Source organism: Neopelma chrysocephalum, unplaced genomic scaffold, assembly GCF_003984885.1.
Source record: "Neopelma chrysocephalum unplaced genomic scaffold, ASM398488v2 Primary Assembly neopelma1_174, whole genome shotgun sequence".
Lineage (NCBI taxonomy): Eukaryota > Metazoa > Chordata > Aves > Passeriformes > Pipridae > Neopelma > Neopelma chrysocephalum.
In genome coordinates, this window is record NW_020897836.1 from 728,093 (window position 1) to 751,358 (window position 23,266).

General features: G+C 58.1%; 2 protein-coding genes across 4 annotated transcripts; both read right to left on the bottom strand.

Annotated features, from left to right (window-relative positions):
• On the bottom strand, window positions 1-19,462 carry FBXO41 (F-box protein 41). Of its 3 annotated transcripts, XR_003537118.1 has the most exons (13): window positions 18,670-19,462; window positions 14,296-14,524; window positions 13,880-13,959; window positions 13,098-13,408; window positions 11,495-11,763; window positions 11,018-11,133; window positions 10,336-10,488; window positions 8,430-8,525; window positions 7,050-7,168; window positions 6,532-6,690; window positions 5,734-5,849; window positions 4,530-4,663; window positions 1-4,499 (listed from the first exon to the last, which is right to left on the bottom strand). XR_003537118.1 is itself a non-coding variant. In XM_027701911.1 (12 exons), the coding sequence occupies exons 1-12, from the start codon at window positions 19,389-19,391 to the stop codon at window positions 4,601-4,603; spliced, it is 2,415 nt and encodes an 804-aa protein (XP_027557712.1). In that variant the 5' UTR covers window positions 19,392-19,462; the 3' UTR covers window positions 1-4,600. The 3 variants fall into 3 exon arrangements, 2 of the variants coding, with proteins under 2 accessions (XP_027557712.1, XP_027557711.1); XM_027701911.1 differs by having other exon boundaries at window positions 1-4,663; window positions 14,314-14,524; XM_027701910.1 differs by having other exon boundaries at window positions 1-4,663.
• On the bottom strand, window positions 19,415-23,266 carry LOC113976601 (basic proline-rich protein-like). Its single transcript, XM_027701925.1, has 2 exons — window positions 22,542-23,266; window positions 19,415-19,568 (listed from the first exon to the last, which is right to left on the bottom strand). Exons 1-2 carry the CDS (start codon window positions 23,264-23,266, stop codon window positions 19,415-19,417), a joined length of 879 nt encoding a protein of 292 aa, XP_027557726.1.

A 23,266-nucleotide genomic window follows, 5' to 3' on the forward strand; every position in this document is an offset into this window, starting at 1 on the left:
TCAATCTCCAGAGTCTTTATTCAACACTGAATCATAAAATAGCTCTTTACACACTTTTTTTTTTTTTTTTTTAGGGGAGAGGGAAGGGAGGAGGGGGAATTGTTTTTTTTGTTTTTTTGTTAATTCCTTAAATACACATTGTTTACACTCGCCAAAGTTTCAAAGCAACAACATCAAAGTGCGTCTACAGGTGATAGTTCCAACCAAAGTGCTAAAAAACCACGGTCTCCTGGCCGGAGTCGGACCCTGCTTCCCTCCAAACCCACCTGGAAACCTCCAGTGCACCCTGATCCCACCACTTCCCCCTCCTCCAGGACAACATCCTCTGGTGGATTCACACCCAGGACCCGGTTTAGCATCGAGGGACCACGGGGATAAGAAAAAAAAAAAAAAAGGGGCTGTTTGGTTCTCCAGACACTGGCACATTGCTGCGAAGAGACTAAAATAGACCTAAATTTTATAGAGAGTTTAAAAAAATAACTTGGGAGGCAACTGGCTACCTTTGGGGAGGGGGGAGGTCGCTGTACAGGGCCCCCTGGAACCCGCTGGCGGAGCAAACGAGGGCTCTTTCAGGGAAAAGGATCCCAAATTCCTGTCTTTGGAGATCTCTCTTTCCCTGGACTGATTATCTCCTCTGATTATCTCAAAGCAAAAGCCACCCCACACCATTGCACCCACTTGTCCCCGGCCCCAACCTGCCTCGTCGCCCCTCCACGGGGCTCAATCCCGAGGCTGGATCAGAAAAATCCCATAATTTTCCCTGCTTTTGGGCAGCTTTCCCTCCTCTCCTTCCTCAGTTCTCCCACCCTCCACGAAGGGGGGGATTATTTTGCCTCCCACGGGTGAGGAAGGTCCGTCACCACCTTACAACAAACCATCTCCAGTTCCTAAAATCTCCCTGCTCCCTGCTTTATTTTCCCCCTTTTTAAAGCATTTTCCCACTTCCCAATTCCCAAATGCTTTTGCTCCATCCCAACCTGCAGTTTTCCTTCCCCCAAAACGAGAGGCTGAGCTTTAGCAACGCTTTTCCTGCAGTTTTTTTGTTCTGTTTTCCCTAAATTCAAGAGTGTTTTGGAGGATCCATGCAAGCTGTGCCCCTGCTGGCAGCTGGCACCGGGACACATGGCATAAAAAAGTGGGATAAAGATTAAAATCCTCCTTTGGACGGAGCCAACTTGGGAGTTCCCGTTTTCCTCGAGCCCTGACCCCCCCCAGATCCCCCAAACTGGGGGCACAGGGATAAGGCAGGAGGAGGCAGCTGGTCCCTGGAGCATTCCCAGCTCCTGGGGGCTCGGATGGATGGATAACAAGCAAAACCCAACCAAGAAAAACATGGATTTGGGATAAATTTGGCCCCTGAGCTGGCTTTGGTGGTGTTGTTCCTCTTGAAATCCCTGACCAGCACCCAAATTCAAGCGACGGGGAATGCTGGGAATGTCGGCCACGGGGAAACTTCGGGAAAACTCCTTAGAAAAGGAATAAATCTCCCCAAAACTGGTCCTGCAGGAGCCACCTCTGGAACCACCACCCATCCAGCCCCTGCCAGCTCTGGCCATCGCTGTGACCCCAATTCTCACCCCGGATCCATGGATTTTGCTGGGGATTGTCATCGCAGAGCCCCTCTGGGGCTTCTCTAGGATCTGGAATGGGGCTGAGCCCCTGGATACGCTGCCTGATTTCGAGGCTTTTCCCAGGGAATTTGGTATTTCTGTGCGTTTCCATCCCTTTCCAGAAGAAATGGGGTTGAAACTCCGTGACCCAGGCGGTGAATCCTACGGCCACGAGCATCCCGTAGGGATGGGGGTTTGGGGAGGGGAAAAACAGCGGGATGGGGAGGGAAAGCAGCAGGGAAAGGATCAATATGACATTTCAGTGGAAGAAATACAGAGCTGTTAATGAGCTCATTAACAACCTGGGCAATTAGGAGCCACCAGGAGGGCTGGGCCCTCATTACCACCTGTGTCCTTGTCCTCATCCACCTCCATCCCAAGATGAGGAGGGAGGGATCCATTCAAGCCCAAGGAAAACGGGGAGAACCCCCCACTTCCCATCTTCTAATCCTTGAACCTGCTCAAGGCCTTGTGTCATCAGAGGATTTCTGTGGAAACGTGGCTTTTGCCGAGTTGGATTTTTCGGGAATGCCCCGAGGGGAGGCCGATGGTTTGCTCTGGTCTCCGTGGCACTTCCAAGCACCAAATTCCAGTGGGAGTGTCCTGCCATGAATTCCAAACCCCAGTGGCTCCAACACCACCACGGACACAGCCACTGACACCACTGGTGGGCACAGAAGGTTTCTTCTCCAAGAATCCTCAACGTCTCCCCCTTTTTCCATCACCTTTGCCTTCCCAACAGCCCCGGAGGAGCTGGGAGAGTGTCACAAAAACCCGGAGCAAACCCGGAGCAGCCGCCTTCAGTCTTCGGACACGACTCTCCACCACGATAGTCTTTAAGCATAGAGTGTATAAACATGCTGAGTATATAATTTTCCTTTAAAATCTTTTTTTTTTTCCTTCTTTATAGAAATAAATACTTACTTTGTTTTTTTTTGTTGTTGTTGTTTGTTGTTTTTTTTTAAAGGGAATTTCCCAAGTCTCTGACAGCTCTGCTGGGACACGTTCCTGGGATAAGGGCTGGATGTTCCCCGGGGGGGTTGTAGCTTTGCTGGGTGGGGTGGTTTTTTTTTTTTTTGCTGGTCGGGGCATCCCTTGCTCCTCTTGCCCCTGGAATTTGTGTCCCAGTCTTCCCCAGGTGGAGGTAAAGCCGTGGCAGGGAGCTGATCCCGGTGCCAGGAAGCTCATCCATGGGGATATTGGTGGGACGCAGGAGTTTCTCGTGGGCATTTTTTTGGGGGGGGCTCCCTCATTTTGTGCAGACAGGGAGCAGCCTTCTCCTGGAAAAGCTGCAGTTGGAGGGGGGAGCAGAGGTGCTTCAAACGGGGGGTTATGGCCAAAAATCCCTTACCTTGTTTCAGGAGACGGCGTGGATGGGATGAAGGGGGGATGAAGGCTCTCCTGAGGTGGGGTTGGAGACCCTGGAGGTGCCTTCAGCCCCCCACCGGCTTCAGCGATTTGGGATTGATGTTGTTGTCTCTCAGGATCCCCATGGACTGTTGTCATGCTGGCAGCCCTGGCTGAGCTCTGCCATGGGCGAGGAATGTGGTCCCAGGTGGATCTGCAGCCTCCTCCCTCCTGGAGGAGGGATGTTCCCTGTCAGCCCCTCACCCTGGGAAGGCTGGGAAGGGGAGATGCCCTGGGAAGGGCTGTCTCCTCGGAGCCACGCTGGCCAACAGGCACCAAAACCTCCAACACTGGTCCAAATCAGCGGGAAAACCCCCAAAATTTGCTTTTCCCAGTCGGATTCTCCCCGCTCAGCCTGATCCAAGGGCACCTGGCTGAGGATTGGGATGACCAGGGGCTGTGGTTAAGGCCGGTGTGTCCCCACTGCTGGCAGTGCTGTGATGGGTGTCCCCAGTTCCTTGGGCACCTCCTGGTACTTTATCCCCAGGGTGGAGCATGGAGATGCCTGGCCCTGCTGGATGCCTTTCCAAAGCCTTTTCCTGTGGGGAAAAAAAGGGTATTTTGGGGATGACGACCTCCTTGGAGACACCCAGGAAGGAAAAAGCAGAGTTAAAAAAAAAACCAGCCGTGGCCACGGATAAGGGTCAACCAGAGGCTGTCAGGTGGTGCTTTCACCAGCAGCTTTGGATTTCGGGATGATTTTCCCAGGGTTTCTCCTTCAGGCTGCTCGGGAAGGCGGTGAGATGGCAAACACGAGTGTCCCATTCCAGTCCTTCTCTCCACGTGGGACAACTCGCTCCGGGTGGTGGATGGCGGGGACCGGAGCGTGACCCGTGTTTCCTGGTGGACGAGGATTTTGGAGATGGTTTATTGCCTTGGCAGGAAGGTTTTGGTGGAGAGTGAGCGAGGCTGGAGACCTCTGGAAGAGCGACCATCTCTCCTGGTGTCCTCTGGCTCCCGCAGCCCCCCCCGGGATGCAGCTCTGCCCCCCCCGGGCTTGTGCTGTGGGGGCTGCTGCTCTCTGGGCAGCGTTTGCCCGGGTTTGGGAGCCCCTCTGTCCAACAAATGAAACGGAGACCCCGCAGGAATGCTGGGCGTCCTTCCCTCTGGAGGAACAGCCCCTTCCCACCCCACCTCCCCCACCCCACGGAGAGGACAAGGAGCCCGTGGGACGGGCCGGGAGATCCTCGGACGGTCAACAAAAAAAAAACCCCTCCAAGAAACAGATCCCGAAGAAAAAGACATCCCCCAAACACGGATCCTTGGCAGCGAGCGGCCGCGGGGGGTTCCGAGCCATCTTCCCCTCCCGGGAAGGAGCGTCGCCCTGTCTCCCTGGGGCAGCCAAAAAAATTGTCCTGAAGTAGCACCTTCTCGCCCGCGAGCCAGCCCTGGGATGAGCCCCGGCTGCCAGTCACTAAGGCCTGCGAGAGTTTCGGGTTTTCCTTGTGCACGAGCCGGCGGATCCGGATCCGCGTGCCGGGTCCGGCCGCGGGTGAGCGGCGGGCGGTGGGTTTGGTTTTCACGGGGGGGCCTCCGGCGCCGCCAGGCAGAGGAGGGAATGTGCTTTGTGCTTCCCTGAAGGTCTAACAGCCTCCTTCCACTTTGATGTGTAAAATCTTGGAGAAGCCGGGTCTTTTCCTCAGGGCCTGGAAGAGGAGTAGGGAGTGGGGTTAGGGGGGGGATCCGGCATTCCCGCTGTTCTGTGGGGTGGAGGGAGGGAGAGGTGGGAGCATCTCAAATCCTTGCCATGGGAAGGACATGGGGGAAAGGAAGGGAAAGGGGAATCCCTGCCATGGGAAGGACCAAGGTTGAGGGAAAGGTGGGAATATCTCAAATCCTTACCATGGGAAGGACACAAGGAAAGGGAGGGAAAGGGGAATCCTTGCCATGGGAAGGACAAAGGGTGAGGGAAAGGTGGGAATATCTCAAATCCTTGCCATGGGAAGGACACAGGGAAAGGGAGGGAAAGGGGGGAACATCTCAAATCCCTGCTAAAAGAAGGACATGGGGTGAGGGAGAGAGAAGGAGGAACATCTCAAATCCCTGCCATGGGGAGAACACGGGGAAAAGGAGGGAAAGGGGAATCCCTGCCACAGAAAGGACACAGGGCAAGGGAGGAAGAGGAGGGAACATCTGAAATCCCTGCCATGGAAGGACATGGGACGAGGGAGAGGGGGAAACATCTCAAATCCTTGCCCTGGGAAGGACATGGAGTGAGGGAGGAAGAGGGAATAACGTCTCAAATTCTTGCCATGGGAAGGACATGGGATGAGAGAGAGGAGGGAACATCTCAAATCCTTGCTGTGGGAAGAACATGGGGAAAGGGCAGGAGAGGAATCCCTGCCATGGGAAGGACACCAGACAAGGGAGGGAGAGAGGGGAACATCTCAAATCCCTGCCATGGGAAGGACACAGGGAAATGGAGGGAGAGGGGAGAACATCTCAAATCCCTGCCATGGTTAGACACAGGGAAATGGAGGGAGAGTGGGGAACTTCTCAAATCCTTGCCATGGAAAGGACATGGGGAGAGGGAGAGAGAGGGGGGGACATTTCAAATCCCTGCCATGGGAAGGACACCAGGCAAGGAAGGGAGAGGAAGGAACAACTCAAATCCCTGCCATGGGAAGGAAACGGGGTGAGGGAGAGGGGGAAAACATCTCAAATCCTTGCCGTGGATCTGGTGACACTTGTGTAACCTGGGACTGGGACCCTTTACCTGGAGTTTGTTCACCATTTCTTCAAACATCTTCTTGGCTTCAGGGCTGTGGGGCTCCTTGAAATAGTCCACGATTCCCACCTGCACCACGATGGACTTGAGGTTCCGGCACACACCTGAGGGGCAGAGATACCACCTGGATTCTCCATGCCTGGGGGGCAAACGACCTCCCCACGGCCAGCATGGACCCCACATCCCACCCCAGTGCTCCTCAAGGCCTTGTGCACGTGGGGAAACCTCACCCTGAAGCTGGAGGAGACCTGCTCGTGGTGGCCAAAATCAACTCTGGGCTACGAGATGGTCTCTGATTGTCCCGTCCCCAAATCAGCATCCTGCCCTTTCCTTGGGAAACCCTTGCTCTTCCATCCAGAGGGGCGGGTTCCCAGCAAGTCCCATCACAGTCACATGAGCCATGGCCACCAGGACAGACCCTGCTGATGGCTGTGGACCTCCTGTCCCAGGAAAAGGCTTCGGGCAAGTGGTGTGACCTTGAACTCAGACACAGCGGGGTGAACCTCAGGTGTGTCACAGACACTGAGGTCTGGATTGCCTTGTGGGGAGCATGGAGGGAGCAATTCCATCCTCTCCATGGCCCAAGGCAAGATCAGCTCTCCTTGGCCCATCCTTGGCAGGAGGATGTTGGATCCCCTCTTGAGGACCTTCCACCCGGAGCTCCCAGCTCCTTCCCAGTGCCAACAGGTCCCTGTGGGTGGGGCTGGAAGGAAGGATCTGCTCCACGGACCTGGATATCTGGTGGCCTTGTGGTGATAGGGTGATGCCCCCGGCATTGCTACTCACTGTTGAAGTGCAGCAGGGCTTTGGGGGTGACCGGGGTGGACGTCAGCACCAGCATCTCCAGCCCCTTCAGCCCCTCCCGACACACCTCGGCTGCCACCTCCTGGTTGATCTCGGCCACGTGGTCCAGCTCCAGGACCTGGAGCCTCATGCAGTTCCGGGCTGGAGGGACAGAGCACCTGCTGTCAGCGTCCCACGGGGCAGGGATGAGGGCAGCAGATGGCAAAAGGGGTGGGTGGCAGCATGGTGGGGTGCACACATGGACCTCGGCCCAAGGGCATGGATCTCTGTTGAGATTCCCAAGGGGACCTCCAAGGTGCCCCTCTCCTCGTCCCACTGGAGGAGAAGGAGGGATGTGGTGCCCAGGGAGGTGGTGGAGTCCCCATCCCTTGGAGGCGTTCAGGGAAAGGCCGGACGTGGCGCTCCGTGCTGGGTGACGGGGTGGTGTTGGGTCACGGGTTGGACTGGGTGACCTCAGAGGTCTTTCCCAACCCAATCGATCCCCTAGGAGAGGTGCCTACCTAAGGATGCCAGTCCCTGGACGCCGCAGCCGGCGCCTCCGACGCCCAGCGCCCGCAGGTGGGGCCAGCACCGCCCGATCATCTGCAGGCAGCGGTTGCTGAAACGCGTCGGCTGCTGGCTGGGGAGAGGAGAGGGAGGAGAAACAGCTGGGCAGGGCTGCCAGGAAAGCTCAGCCCTCTCTCCGCGAGCGCTCCTGGAAGCGGCGTGGGATTGGGGCATCGCCCACCCCACCAGCGCCATGGTGGTCACGCTCTGAGGGGGTGTCTCCACATGAGCGACCACCTCGGGCTGTGCTGCCACCAGGACAGGGCAGCTCAGTGCCCCAAACCCTCCATCGTGCCCCGGGAATTTGTGGGTACCCCATGCCTGGAAGTGTCCAAGGCCAGGTTGGACAGGGCTTGGAGAAACCTGGGCTAGTGGAAGGTGTCCCTACCCGTAGCAGGGGGTTGGAATGAGACAATCTTTAAGTTCCCCTCCAACCCACACCATCCCGTGATTCTATGAGTCTCCCTTCAGAGACCTGAACCAGGCTCTGAATTGTTTCCTGCACAGATCAAACCGGCAGCAGGAGCCTGGAGCTCTGGCTCAGGTGGAGAAGCTGACATGCCATGTGCTGATTCCCTCAGGGAAGACACAAGCCACCAGGACCTGACATCCAGCTCCTCCTGCTAAGTGACATCCCCTCTGTGCTCCTCGATCTGGGCTGACGGGGATGTGACATCCCAACAGACCTCCCAGACAAGAAGAAGTGCCCTGGGGACATTCCCGTGGCACGGATGTGGGCGACCTGCTGTGCGAGCCACGAGCTCCTGAGCACCCAGACCGTGTGGGGTGGAGATCCACCAGCACCTTCATGCCCCCAAAATGCTTTTCCAAAAGTGAGAGTTGTCTCCCCAAGCAGTGACACCCTTTCAACAACACCCCGGCCCTTCAGGGCTGCTCTTACGTGAGCACGGAGGAGCTCAGACAAGCGTTTGATGTTCACTGTCACCAACCAGAGCCATCACGGCTTCCCTTTCATCTCTGGAGTGAGCAGCCTCCATGGAAACATTCCCGGCTCAGCAGGGAGGTGTCTACACCCAACATCTCCCAGCCTTCTCAGGGAGGGATGGGGCCGAGCTCCTGGTCTCCCAAACTTGCCTCCAGGATTGCTGCTCATCCCATGAAGATCCTCCCAAAGCAAATCTGGCACCCAGTTTCTTTCCAGCTCATCACACTCAGCCTCCACCTAACACAATTCCATCCCTGGAAGTGTCCAAGGCCAGGCTGAACAGGGCTTGGAGCAACCTGTTGTAGTGGAAGGTGTCCCTGCCCGTGGCACTGGACGGTCTTTAAGGTCCCTTCCAACCCAAACCATTCCGCGATTCCACGATTCTTACCACGGATGCAGAGGTGCGACCTGGAGGGAGATGATGTCCCTGCAACCTGCTCCAAGGGCCCAGATGACCTCGTGACCCACGGGGTCTGTGGAGCTCCTGGAACAACACAGAGGACACGTGGTGGCCCCACCGGCAGCGACGCCGCCCCGGGGGCCGAATGTGCAGCCTCTGAGCTGCTCCCTGGAGCAGCTGGAGTTGCAAATTTAGCCACTATTCATAACCCACGGCCTGCCCGTGGACCAGACAGTCCCCACACCACCCGTGTCGGAAGGCTGAAGGCATTCCTGTCTGGAATTGTGCCTATGGATGTGCAACATCAAGAACAACGGGAGAAGGCGAGGCTGAAGGTGAGGAAGGAGGATGAGGCGAGGCTGGAGGGGGGGTGAAGGTTGAAGGGGAGGTTGAAGGGGCATCTTCCAGAGGCAAAGGTGACACAAGTGGTTGGCCATGCACCCTCGAAGAGCAGATAGAACATCCCTGCAGGTCCCACTGGGATGGTTTCACTTGGGGATGGGGAAGGTACCAGGAGGTGGGAAGGACGTTCCGGCCGCGGGCAGTGGCTGCTCCCTGGCCTCTGTCCCAGCTCTGTGGTGGCTCTTGGCCAAATGCCACTGCAGGTGTTTGCTGTGGGCTCCTCCCTGGTGTTTTTGGAGATATCAAAACCTCCTGGACTCGTGCAGGGGTTGGTGGAGGTGTGGGTGTACCACAAGTCAGGGTGGAGCCACATTGGCTCAGAGGAGCTTCTGCTGATGCTCCCAGCACCAAGGAGAGACATCAGAGAGCACCATCCTGATGCCACCAGCCCAAACAGAGGCCCCTGGCTGTTCCACCACACCAGGACGTTTCCTGGAGGCTGGGGCTGTGCTTCCTAACTCCAAATGACCTACTTCAAAACTGCAGGCAAGCCTAAAAATAAGCGAGGGGTGTTATCTCGAGCTCTTCACGCGTCTCCACTGGAGAAGGTTGCCAAGAGCAGCAGGTTAATTAGAGCATGAGTCAGAGTCACAGGTTAGAGACGTGCCAGGAGCACTTGGACCTGCTCTGCTGCCCTTGGAGGAGGCTTTGGGTCAAACCCAGCAGCTCTGAGCTGCCTCATGGGGTGGGATCCCCTGACCAGAGCCGTGTCTGAGCTCACACGATCCACGCCAGAGGAGTGGCTGGATGTGCTTTCCCACCTGAAGGATTCTCCATCCCGGGCTGGGTGAGGACACACATCAGCTACAGGGAAAATGGATTCCAAGGCTGAAGTGGTCACCTGCAGGGTACAGTGAGAGCAAGGATCATCCTTTTGGAGTGTGTAGGGAAGTTAAATCCTATCTCCCCAGTGGGCAGAACCTCTTTGGAAAGTGGCTTAGACCAAGGAGAGGTCAGTGATCTCCTCCAGGATGTGTGACCTCCTCCAGGTCCTACACCAGAGCCTTGTGTCCTTGATCTCGGGTGAGATCTCCAAGCTGGATCTTGGCTATCCCATGGCAGAGCTGTTCCTCCCTCCCAGAAGAGAGGAACCCTGAGCCTCTTCTCCCCATTAGAAGCCTTCACCAGGAGGGTGACAGTCAGGTGGGACCTCACTGAGCACCTCTTCCTCACCCTTCTCTAACACAAAGCAGTGTCCCCCTACCAAAACCCTGGTCACTCCTCCAGCTGGGATGAGATGGTAACAGGATGCTGGGAACGGAGCTGGAAGGGAAAACACGCCAGAAGAGGACGAGAGTTGAAAGGACAGCTGGGGGACACCGAGGCTGCTGCTGGGCTGGGGACATGGAGAGGTGGGTCCTTCACACCTCTGGACGGCGTTGGAGTAGGGAATGGGGATCGGCATCAGCGGAGCCCCAGCACATCCCACGGATGTTTCCAGATTTCTCCCGGCCCCGTGGCCGAGCAGGGGGGTGTCGGTGGCCGTCCTTACCGGTAGGTGACAGCCTGCAGGGCCCGGCAGTAGCAGCTGGCCAGCCAGAGCGAGCGGTCTGTCAGCACGTTGGGGCAGTGCGAGATGCGCAGGATGAGCAGGTTGCTGCCCGTGGCCTTCAGCAGCGACTCCAGACCAGCTTCCAGGCAGCCCCTGCCAGGGATGGAGGCAGGGTCAGGCATGGGAGGCCATGCTCATGTTCCCCATGGCCACCCCAGCGCTCTGGGATGCCCGAAACCCACACCAGGAACCGGTGTCCCCCAGTGGAAATGGGATCACAGGATCACAGAATGTGCGGAGCTGGAAGGGACCCCCAAGGACCATCCAGTCCAACCCTCAGCCCTACACAGGCCCAGCCCCAAGAGTCCCATCCTGTGCCCCAGAGGATCAGCCAAACCCTCCTGGAGCTCTGGCAGCCTTGGGGCTGTGCCCACTGCCCTGGGGAGCCTGGGTAGTGCCCAACCACTCTCTGGGGTGAGGGCACTTGGTGTGTTCAGCTGGAGAAGAGGAGACTGAGGGGAGACCTCACTGCAGTTCCAACTTCCTTGGGAGGGTCAGAGGAGGGACAGGACCCAGGGAATGGCCTAAGGTTGTGTCAGGGGAGGGCTCATGGAGCATCATCATCCCCGAGGACCAGCAGCTCCGGCTGTGGGAAGAGGGCGACCAGGACGCAGGGACTCACCGTGTGCTCCTCATGTAATCCTCCTTGCTCTCCTTCTTCCCTCGCTGGCGCGGCTTGAGGTTTTGGAGGGTGAGGGAGTGCATCTGGGTGCACCACTGGGACAGCATGGCCAGGAACTGGGGGGACAGGGGTGCTCGTCACCGAGGTGGGCACCCTCAGCACGTCCCCCTCCACCCACCCCTGGGCTGCCCTCAGGCAGGTCTGTGCACACACATGTGGAGATGCACAGACGAGACCAGGGAAGCAACAAAATCATGGGTGTGACCACAGGAACACATGGAAACACATGAGCTCCTGCCCTGGAGCACTCACAGGTGAATGCACAGCACACCCAGCGCCAACCTGTGTCCCCCCACGACCACAGAGCCACGACCACCCGCACGTGGTTGACCATTAATGAGGTGCCAGCACAGCTTCACCTCCCTGGAAGGAAGGTCTCACCCCGGGCAGTGCCACCCCCGTGCCCACCCCCCGTACCTTGGAGGACACCCTGGCGTTCTCCAGCAGCACCCGCGTCCACACGGCCGGGTGCCGGGCCACGAACTTCCAGTCCTTGCACACCTCGGCCGCCCGCAGCAGGGTCCTGGTGTCCAGGTAGGTGAAGATGCAGAAGAGAGCCGCCCTCATCTTGAGGATCTCGGGGCTGATCACCTCGCTGGAGTGCCCCGGGCTGCCCCTCTCCAGCCGGCACACCTTGCCCCCGGCCCCCTCGGGCCTGGCCGGGGGACACCCGGCGTCGGTGGCCACTGGGGGACACGGAGAGGGGCAGGTAAGGGAAGGTCCACCCCTGTCCCCCAGCTCCCAACCTCCCCATCCTCCACCTTCTGCCCTCTGTGAGTTACATCAATCTCTACTTAATGCTTTTGCTGGTTTTGATGCAATTGCTTTAAATAACTGCTTTGATACAGTGCACTGCACTACTTTATGCCATATTATACCCTACTGGTGGGTTTTTAGCTTTTGCACCGTGTAGTAAATAATTCTGGGTAAGATCTTTTGTCTGTTAATTTGTTCTGTTTGTTTGACATAATAAATCACTCGTTTTGTATAAATATATCCTTTTGCCATCATTAAAACCTGCGGGACGAAGTGGTTTAATCACACCTCTATAATTCCTTAAATTTAAACCGTTGATATAGCCCGAGGCTAAGACAGGATTCAGCCTCACCTGAACCCTTGTCTGAGAAAAAAATCAGTGATTTTTGGGTCAGAACCACCTTGTGGGGAGTGTGTGTGTGTGTGTGGAGGGGAAAGGGATGGATGCAACCTCACAGAGGTAGGGTGGGGTCGTGTCCCTCATGACAGTCTCTGGAGCCCACATAGGGCAGCCCTGGAGTAGCTTCTACTCACAAACAGCCTGGGAAAAGTATAACACAACACAGCTCATGCAGCCTCCGACCCAGCTCAGACTAGGACAGCGAGGACACTGCCCTATAACACCCCACGGTTCATATGGGGACAGTGAGGACACTGCCCTATAACACCCCACAGCTCACAGGGACAGTGAGGTCACTGCCCCTCACCCTGCCCTGAAGCCCCAGAGTGGCCGGTGGGTCCCAGACCCCTCCTGGGGGGTGCCCAGAGGGCCCAGAGCAGATCAAATCAAAGGCCACATGGTCCTGCCATTTGGACACGTGACTGGTCTTCTACAATGCCCTGGTGGCAGCTCCAGGATCTGTCTCTCCCTCTTTCTCCTTCTCTCTTCTTGCTCCCTCTGCTCCTCTTTCCCTGCCCCTTTCTTGATGCTCTGGGTGGCTTTGGGAGCTGGAGGGCCTGGATTTTGGCTTAAGTGTTGTGAATCAGTCTATATTGGGTTGATGTTGTGGTGGAACATTTTTGTCCAGTTTGTGTGGTACCCTTTTTGAACTTTGGCCAAGTTCCCTTATTTTCTCCCCTAAATTAATAAAGAAACCCCTTGGGAACAAGCCCGTGGCTTATTCTCTTGAATCTCGCTTTCTTGAGGTGTTAAAGAACCCTAAATACATACATTTTAAAGTAAAACTCCTGGCTGAACCCGTGAGCTGCAGCTCTTGGGGCTGGAGCATCCCACCACCCCCACCAGGAGAACCCACGGCCTCACCCGTCAGCCGGCAGCTCCCGGTGGGCCGGGACGCGGCGGATCCAGGCACGTCCGGCTCCCAGCCCTCGGCCTCCGACTCGGTGGTGCGGGATCCCACGTCGGAGACGTCGCCCTCCTCCCCCTCGGTGCTGTTGCGGTAGGGCCGGCGGTGCCAGTTCTGGATGGCCTGGCGGCGCAGCCCCGAGCCGCGGGACCCGTCCCGCCCCGCGTAGGGATGCCCGTCGGCCGTGTCGTCGGTGGGACACGGCTCCGCGCTGTCGCTGTCGTAGCACCCCGAGCTCTGCGACACGGCCTTGGCCCGGCTTGAGGCCCTGAAGGAGGGGGAACAGGGATGCCCGACCTCAGGTCTCTCTGGGATGGGCATCCCCTTCCCATCAGCCCCGGGGCTCGCAACCTATTTGCTGTGTTGTATTCCCTGTCGTGTGTCCTGCTTTCCCGTCGCTGAAATAAACTCACCGATCGGTTCTTGGAATTGCAAAATTCCCTCAATATTCCCTCCTATTTTTGTTTTCCAAAATTACACCAAGTTCAGCAGCAATTAATGAACGTTTGGAAGCCTGAACGTCACCTCCCCTCGCCTTCTCTCTTAGGATCCTTGCCCCTGGAATAGGTGCTGCGTGGAAATTTCGCGTTGTTACCAATGCGCGCGCAAAGACATCCCTTACGTTGGAATTTTCAGCACCGAGGTGTTTAAATCCTAATTTAAAGCCACACAAGCAACCTGCAAAGGGAAGCCTGTGTCCCATGAAAACCCTGGAGAGGCAGCAGGGATGGGGACTCACCCGGTGCTGGAGGAGGAGCGCTGGTTGGACACGCCGTACGCACCGTGCACGGCCACGCACGGCCCTGGGTGCCGGTCTCTCTGCAGGGAGACAGGACAAGAGGAGCCAACGTGGCAAACCCCAACGTGCGGGCGGTGCACCCCAAAGAGACGACCCCAAAAACCCACCCAGTGCCAGCTGCGCTGTGGGGTGAGGCCCCACACCCAGCGGGATGCGGAAGAGCATCTCCGACATCGCCACGGCAACGCAGACCCACCGAGAAGCATCTTGTCTTTGGGATCTTTGGGATCCCCCTACCCGGAATTATCCACTTCCCATGGGGGTGAGAAGGGGGTCCCTACACCTCCCCACTCCGCCCTTGGCAGCCCCCAGAGGAGCCCCGTGGGCGCGTTCCCGATGCCGCCGGCTGCCCGTGCCTGTGCCCGCGGAGGTACCGGTCGGCAGATGGCCTTGGCCCCGGGGGTCCCGCAGCGCCCCAGGCTGCCGTTCGGGGTGGTCCCACAGCTGCTGCTGATGATCTGGAGCTGCTTCTCCGCCCGATCCGCCCGGTCCAGCAGCTCCTCGATGAAGTGCTGGAGCCGGACCTTGGCGTTGGCCTCGCGCGCCGCCGTCTCCTTCAGGAACTGGTCGATCTGCAGCACCTCCCTGCGCGGAGGGACCGGCGGGTGACACCCCAGTCCTTCCCCACCTGTCCCTGGGGAGCACCTCCGAGCTGGGCTGGGGGTCAAGGACGCTCGTGTGCACCCGGGTTGTTCTGTCATCAGCCTGGCCTGGGTCTGTGCCAGCCCAAGGGGCTCCTGAGGTGGTTTGGGGCAGAGCGGGGACCAAGGGATGCTCCCACTGTGCAGGGTGGATGTTTTAGGGAGGAGGTGACATCCCCAGCACCTCGTGCATCACCTCCAGGACTAGAGTCAGGCTCCTGAGCTTGATGGAGCAGAGGGAGGAAGAGGATGATGGTGCAGTGGGATGATGGAGGAGGATGGAGGTGGTATCCTGCTTCCTCTGGGGCAGACTTAGGAAAGACCTTAGGAGCAGCCTGACTTCCCTAAACCCCCTCAGCCCTGTACCCCCTTAAGCCCAGTGGCTGCAGAGCCCTGGCTCCTTCATTAACACAATAATTAGCAGGTTCTCTGAGCCTGTAGATGGGCTGGTTTCACCCCAAAATGTGGTCAGCTCTGGGGGGCAGCAGCTCAGCCACCCCAGCTGGCCCCATCCCACCCACCCCACCCACACAAACATCCACTGGCCTTATCCACTTCCCAAAAACACATGGAATTACACGCAGACACGACACACCAGTGAGCAGCTGTGGCCACCCCAGCCCTGCAGATGGAGGTGCCCTGTAAGCACACACAGACACACCCAGGGACACACACCCAGAGCTGTCCTGCACACCCACGAGGGCACCACACACACCAGGGAAACACGGACCCAATGTACACCCTGACATGGGCACAGACACACAGAGGGTGGGGAGGCACCGGTACAGGTTGGGCAGAGAAGCTGTGGCTGCCCCTGGATCCCTGGAAGTGTCCAAGGCCAGGTTGGAGCAACCTGGTCTAGTGGAAGGTGTCCCTGGCAATGGCAGGTGGTGGAACAAGATGATCTTTAAGGTCCCTTCAACCCAAACCATTCCATGGGCACACACACCCCCAGGCACAGGTACAGCTGGTCACACACATCCCTGGCACCAGACACACGTGTATGGTTGATGGTGCACATGGTGCACACACACACACACAGGCACAACCACCTCACACCTTCCCTCAGCAGCCAGGAGCCCCAGAAGGGGCACAAACACAAACACAGCTTGGCACATCTGTCTTGGACACATCTGACCACACACACCGGAACCTTGGGTGCCTGACCGTGCACACCTGACCACAGAAACCTCACCTTGGACACCTGACCACAGAAACCTCACCTTGGACACCTGACCACAGACCCAACCATCACACCCAGCCCTGGACACTCACCTGACCACACACACCCAACCATGAACACCCGACCACACACCCAACCATGAACACCCAGCCCTGAACACCCACCTGACCACAGAGTCCTGACCTTGGACACCTGACCATGCACTCAACCACCACACTCAGCCCTGGACACTCACCTGACCACACACACCTGACCTTGGACACCTGACTGTACACACCTGACCATCACACCCAGCCCTGAACACCCACCTGACCACAGAAACCTGATCTTGGACACCTGACCACACACCTGACCCAGCCCTGGACACCCGCCTGACCACAGAAACCTGACCTTGGACACCTGACCACACACCCAACCATCACACCCATCCCTGGACACCCATCTGACCACAGAAATCTGACCTTGGACACCTGACCGTGCACACCTGACCATCACACCCAGCTCTGGACACCCACCTGACCACAGAAACTTGACCTTGGACACCTGACCACACACCCAACCATGAACACCCAGCCATGAACACCCACCTGATCACAGAAATCTGATCTTGGACACCTGACCACACACCTGACCCAGCCCTGGACACTCACCTGACCACAGAAACCTGACCACACACCCAACCATCACTCTCAACCCTGGACACTCACCTGACCACAGAAACCTGATCTTGGACACCTGACCACACACCTGACCCAGCCATGAACACCCACCTGACCACAGAAACCTGACCTTGGACACCTGACCATGCACGCCCGACCACATACCCAACCCTGCACCCCTGGCCATGCAAACCTGGGCACACCAGTTCTACTCAGAAGCCCAAAGAAAAAGGAAGGGACAGCCCTCAGCAACATAGTTCCCATTGCTGGACATTAATCACCATTTAATTACCAATTAATCACCATTTAATCCCCTCCCTCAACCTGCCAACTGCAGGTTGAGCCTTGGAGCTCCAGTTGATGCCCTGGGAAGGCTCCCAGCGAGGGGCCTACGGAGATTTGGAAGGCAAATGGGGCACTGGGCAGCAGGTGTAAGGTGATGCTGATGGTTATCACCTGCTTCTCTCTCATTCCCATGAACTGGGTGGAAAAACACCCCTGGCAAAGCAAACGGAGCCCGGGAGCAAAAAGGCTCCCGTGGGGACAACGGCTCCGTGATGTTTGGGAGCTGGCAGGGCTGGGAATTGTCCCCATGATGTTTTTGGCACTGAAAATGGTTTCTGATGACTTGCCCACGTCTAGGGGAAAAAGCATCTCTGACCATCAGCTCTTCCCACGCTCTCCCTGCAACCTGGAAAGGGATTTTGTCCCTCTGGGTGGCTGGAGGAGTTTGGGGACTGATGGGGACAGTGGAGGGGCAGGAGGGTTTATCTAAAGAAAGGGAGATTCGGAAAGTTGTTTTGGGGCATAAACACAGGTTTTTAGGTGGTAACAATGTCCAGGCTCCACCATGGACTGACCAAGACACGTTTGACCCGTTGGTCATCCTCTGTTTACCCTGTCTGCATGTCTCCAGCAGGAATGGTGTCCCTCATTCCATCACCACATATCCCCAAAATGCTTCTGGACAACACCCACGAGGCAGCTGATGGCAGCCCCCTAAACCCCCCACATGCCCCCAAACTAAGAGGTGGTGTCCTTATCAAGCCCCAACATCATCCCATTCTCACCCCAGACCATCCTCACCACCACCACGTCCTGTGAACCCTCTTCCCAAGCCACAGTCGTTATTTTGGAGTCAAAATCATTAATAAACATGCTGAGGATGGTGGGGATGAAGACAAATCCTTGAGGAATCCACCCAGTGCTCCCAGCACAGCACAACCATGACTGTCCCTCAGTATCCTGCTCCTCACTGACTTTCTGGACCCCGTGGTGGCCTTGGGATTTGACAAGAAACTCCTGAGGAACAAGGTCTAGTTTGCTGGGGCAACAAAATGACCCGATGCTTGGCTGGAGGGAAAACTGGGAGCAGGGTTGGGGTGGGAAGGGGGCGTTGAGTGGGGGATATGGAATGAAAACCAGGATGGCAAGGCCATGGTCCTACCAGCAAAGGGAGGTCACGGTGCTTGGGCTGTCCCGCCCTCCTTCTGGGAGAAACCCCCTGAATTTGGCAAGGCCAAGGTGGCCACTCTCACGTTTATTAGACCATGGGACAGGTCAGTGGGATGCTCAGGTTGGACAGGGATGGATAACTCAGCTGTGGAGTCAGAGGGGATGAGCCAGTCCTGGGTTTGGGGGGACATCCTTTGGGACTGGAGATGGGCTGCAGCACCATGGCCCCCACCACGTCCCTTGGCAGGACAGCAGGATGGCCACGTGCTTCTAGTGGGAGGTGTCCCTGCCCATGGCAGGGGATTTAAGGTCCCTTCCAACCCAGACCATTCCATGTTTCTGTGATCTCCAGCCTGGCCATGTCCTGAGAGCACTGGTGGCTCCAGGGCAAGGTCTGGCAAGGTGTGATCCAGGCTGGACTCTCTCATGGAGGGGCTGAGGACTATGTGGACATTGACCACGTGGGAGAAGATGCAACACCTGATGAGGGGTGATGCTGATGGGAACAGCCAAGGGAATTGTGCCTGAACACTCGGTCTGAGGGCTTGGTGATGGTGTTGGGCTCCTCCGCACTCACAGAATCGTGGAATGGTTTGGGTTGGAAAGGATCTTAAAGATCACCCTGTTCTATGGGCAGGGACACCTTCCACTAGGCCAGCTTGCTCAGAGCTGCACCCAGCCTGGCCTTGAGCACCTCCAGGGATGGGACATCCACAATTTCTCTGGGATTCACCACCAGGGACCCATTTCCCCCCACCCCGCAGCCGGGAAGGGATGGGTAAAAGGACTCACTGTTGCTTGCGGGTGAGCTCCTGCTCCTTCTGCACCAGGTCCTGCTTGAGGGAGGCCAACATCTCCACGCTGACATCCACCTGGCGCGACAGCTCCGACGCCCGGTCCTCCAGCTCCTGCTTCTCCCGGCTCAGCCGCAGGCTCTCCTGCTTGGCCTTCTCCAGCTCCGAGCTCTTGCGGTCCAGCTCCACCTGGAGCCGGCCCACCTGCGAGGCGATCTTCTGCTCCACCTCCTCCGTCAGCTTCTCCAGCCGCTTGTCCACCTCCAGCTTCTCGAAGGCGCGGATCTTCAGCCGCGCCAGCCCCTCCTCGTAGGCCGCGTCCATCGCGGCCTGCGGCGCCGGCGCCGGCGCCACGGCCTTGCCGCGGGCGAAGATCTCCGTCAGCGGGATCTCGATCTCGTGGACGTAGCGGGGCGAGGGCGAGGAGGACGGCGCCGGCTCCAGCTCCTCGGCGGGCACCAGGTCGCAGGAGAAGCGCTGGTCCTTGCCCTGGAAGGAGGTGCTCTCGAAGTAGTCCCGGCGCGCCGCCGGCGCCAGCAGCGCCCCGTCGGCGGCCAGCGGGAAGACGGCGGCATCGCAGATGCTGTTGGTCTTGGAGAGGACGTAGAGGGTCTCGTAGGTGTGGTTGTACTCCAGGTGCGCCCGCAGCGAGGACAGGCTGCGGAAGCGCTTGTGCTCCCCGCAGCGCGGGCACCGGTAGGGCAGGTCCAGCGAGGCCATCCCTCAGCGCGGCGCCCCGGCGCTCACGGCCCGGCACGGGGGGACGCAGGCGGCGCGGGGCGCGATCCGGAGCCCCCCATGCTCCGCTGGGGCATGGCCGGGGGAGGGCTCTGGGATGGAGGTGTGGGATCCGGGGATTGGCGGGGAAGGGGTGTCAGCATCGGCCGGTGACGGGCGCTGGAAGAGATGGGGAGGGTGGTGATACAGGGGTGGGGGGTCCCCGAAAGTCCCTCCTTGGTCCTTCTTCTTGGGGACCTATCTACCACCACCCCACCCTCCCATGTTCCTCCCACTCTCCCTTGGGAAGACCCACAATCTTTGGGCAGCTTCACAATCCTTGGGAAGTTCCAAAAACCTTGGGAAGACTCAAAACCTTTAGGAAGCTTCTCAACTTTTGGGAACCTTCTCAACCTTTGGGAAGTTTCTCAACTTTTGGGAACCTTCTCAACCTTAGGGAAGCTTCACAACCTTTGGGAAGCTTCATAACCTTTGGGAAGCTGCACAATCCTTGGAAAATCCACAACCCTTGGGAAGTTCCACAAACCTTTGGAAGACCCACAACCTTTGGGAAGACCCACAACCTTTGGGAAGACCCACAACCTTTGGGAAGACCCACAACCTTTGGGAAGACCCACAACCTTTGGGAAGAATCACAACCTTTGGGAAGAATCACAACCTTTGGGAAGAATCACAGCCTTTGGGAAGAATCACAGCCTTTGGGAAGAATCACAACTTTTAGGAAGCTCCACAACCCCTGGGAAAATCCATAACCCTTGGGAAGATCTACAACCCTTGGGAAGACCCACAACTTTTAGGAAGCTCCACAACCCTTGGGAAGTTCTTCAAACCTTTGGGAAAATCCACAACCCTTGGGAAGTTCTACAAACCTTGGGAACCTCCACAACCCTTGTTAAGTATCACAACTTTTAGAAAGCTCCACAACCCTTTTGAAGACCCACAATCCTTGGGAAGCTCCACAAACCTGGGAAGTTTCACAACCCCTGGGAAGCTCCACAAATCTTGGGAAGTTTCACAACCCCTGGGAAGCTCCACAAATCTTGGGAAGTTTTACAACTTTTGGGAAGCTCCACAACTTTTGGGGAGCTCCACAACTTTTGGGGAGCTCCACAACTCTTGGGGAGCTCCACAGCCTTTGGACCCAATGATCTTAGAGGTCCTTTCCAACCTAAATTAATCTGTGAACCCTTGGGAAGATCTGTAACCATTGGGAAGGTCCCCCACCCCTTGGAAAGGTGCACAGCCATCGGGAAGGTTTACAAGCATTCCGGAGGAGTGCAGCCACCAGGAAGGTGGAAAACCCATGGGAAACCTCCCTCCATCCACCCTGAGTTTGCCACGGGAGGTATCAGAGGTGACCCAAGAGCTTTCCTGCCCAACCACAGGATGAGCCCCTGCAGTATCAAAGGTCTCCAACCCCAGGGTCATCCCTGTGTCTGACACTGGGCTGCTGGGATCCACCTTCTCCAACCAAAGGGTGACCCAATCCTACTGGATCCACCCATGCAGCCTCACAGCAGGATTTATCTCCAAGGGTTCTCAGCAATCCATGAAACTCTCACACTGTCTGATGCAGAGGAAGGACATGGTGGCATCCCATGCCTGAGTAAGTGAGGTTCCCTCTGGGACCTGGTTTACCCCTCACTCCCAAAATCCTCCAAGACACCAGGGGCAGAAACCCCCACCCTTTTGAAATGGGATAAGCCAGGAAAAATCCAGCCTGGGAGGCACAAGCACAAATTGGGGCACAATGTTTTCATTTTTTCATTCATTTCTCCTTCAACAGTGAAAACTGTGAAGCTTTCACCCCAAAACTCCGAGGGCACCCCTGGGTGGGAGCATCCCTTGCTCATCCCACTGCAATATCCCCCTAAGAGCTCTTCCCACCGCCTTAAAAACCCCTCTGAGCCCTCCTGCATCCCATTACCACCAGTTGGTGAGCACTGATCCACCACGGATCCCTCCATCCGTGCTGCTCCCCAGGGCGACATCCCCTGTGGCTTAGCATCCCCCTCGGGGGGGCACAACCAGGCCACGAGGTTGGGAAACCATTTTTTAAGGGAAAAAAAAATCAGTAAAGGCGAGAAATCCATTAAAAAAACCCCCACACCAAAACTCAAGATGAGCTGGGAGGGTTTCTGGAGCTGTTTGGGGTCGTCACAAAACACCCCCCTGCACGTTAAACCCCCGGGCGAGCACAAAGCACATCCGGCAACTCCGGTGGGATGAGAAAGCTCTTTTCCACCACAGGGATGAAGCCACGGCATCGTGGCTCCGGGATCTCAGGCCTGGATCCCTGCCCGCGGCTCCTGGAGTACCCAACCACCCCCATCCCGTATTTTCCAGCCTTTAAACCCAGGCAGGATCCGGCCCAGGTGGATCGGGAAGCACATATCGCCCGGTCCTTTTCCTGGGCAGGTGCCGCCGTGACCGCAAAACCTCCCTTTCCCTCCCATCTCCCTGGCAACAAGCGGGATTTAAGGAAATTATTAGTGGAGTCATTACTACGGCGGCCACGCTAATAAAGCCCCCGACGCATCCGGAGCCGGGAAACGCTCCCGAGCGCCGGGGGATTGCAGCATCCCCGGGCTGCTCCGGGCGCCGCTACCTGCGATTCATCATGGAGCCTTTCTTCGCATTGTTTAACATTTTTCCTGCCCACCCTCCTCCCCCCCCCCAAAAAAAATATATATCTATATTCCAGCAGGCAGCTCCACTGCCTGGATAAAGCGGGAAGGGGGGGGATGGAGAAAAGGGGTGGCGGCGGAGGACGGTGCCGGGGTGGAGGATGATGCCCGGGCGGTGGGTGCTGCCGATCCACGTCCATCCCCGGCTCTCCGGAGGGATGGGAAGGAGCAGGGTGGGAGCACCCTGGTGGGCGCGGGCGGTCGGGGATGAGGCACGGGGGGCTCGGGGGGAGGTGGGCGTGAAAATCCGGGGCGCGTTTATCCCCCCCCCAAAAAACCTCCGGAGCGGGGAGCGGCGGGTCCCCCCCCTCACCTCCTGCCAGCGGCTTTGTCCCCGCTGCGTCCCCCCGCTCCCGGGGGTCCTGGGTGAGGAGCATCCTGGGGACGAACCGCCACCTCCCAGCGCAGCATCCCCGCTCCAAACCATCCCGTTTCACCCCATTACCTGCTTCTGGCCGCCGACCTCCCGCGCTGGGCTCCTCCGGCGAGGACAGCATCTCTCCCGCTCGCCCGCCCGCCGGCCACCCCCGAGCCGGGGGGCTGCGGGGTTGGGGTGGGGGGGGACACGGAGCCCGCACAGCCGCTCCGCTGCACAAAGGAGGCGGCTGCCGAGCGGCTCAGGGATGTGCCAGGGCGGAGGGATGCGGGGCAGGAGGGATGCAGCCACAGGGATGCGGGGAAGGAGGGATGCGGCCACAGGGATGCGGGGCAGGAGCGATGCAGCCCGCGGGAAGCATCCGGCTCCCCGTGGCCAGCACCTCCATGCCAGGCAGGCCCTGGGGAAGGAGGGAGGGAGGGTGGTGGCTGCGGGGGGGCGGGAAGGGGGGGGGGAAGGGAAGGAGGAGGAGGAGGCGGAGGAGGAGGAGGAAGGAAGGAAGGAAGCAGAGGCTGAAGGCCCCGGCGGGGTGGCGGGAGCGCTGCTGGGCACCCTGGGGATGGCGGGTCCCCCGGGCGCTGGGGGCTCAGGGGGGGCTCTGCATGGTGAGGGAGGGATGCAGGGATGGAGGAAGGAGGAGGGCGAGCGCCAGCAGCCGCCTCCTCCTCCTCCTCCTCCTCCTCCTCCTCCTCCTGCTGCTCTGCAGCCGGAGCCCGGCTCGTCTCGCTGCCGCGTTGCTCCCGCACAGCTCCCTCTGCCTGTGTCCCCACGAACGCCGCGGGCCTGGCTGCCAT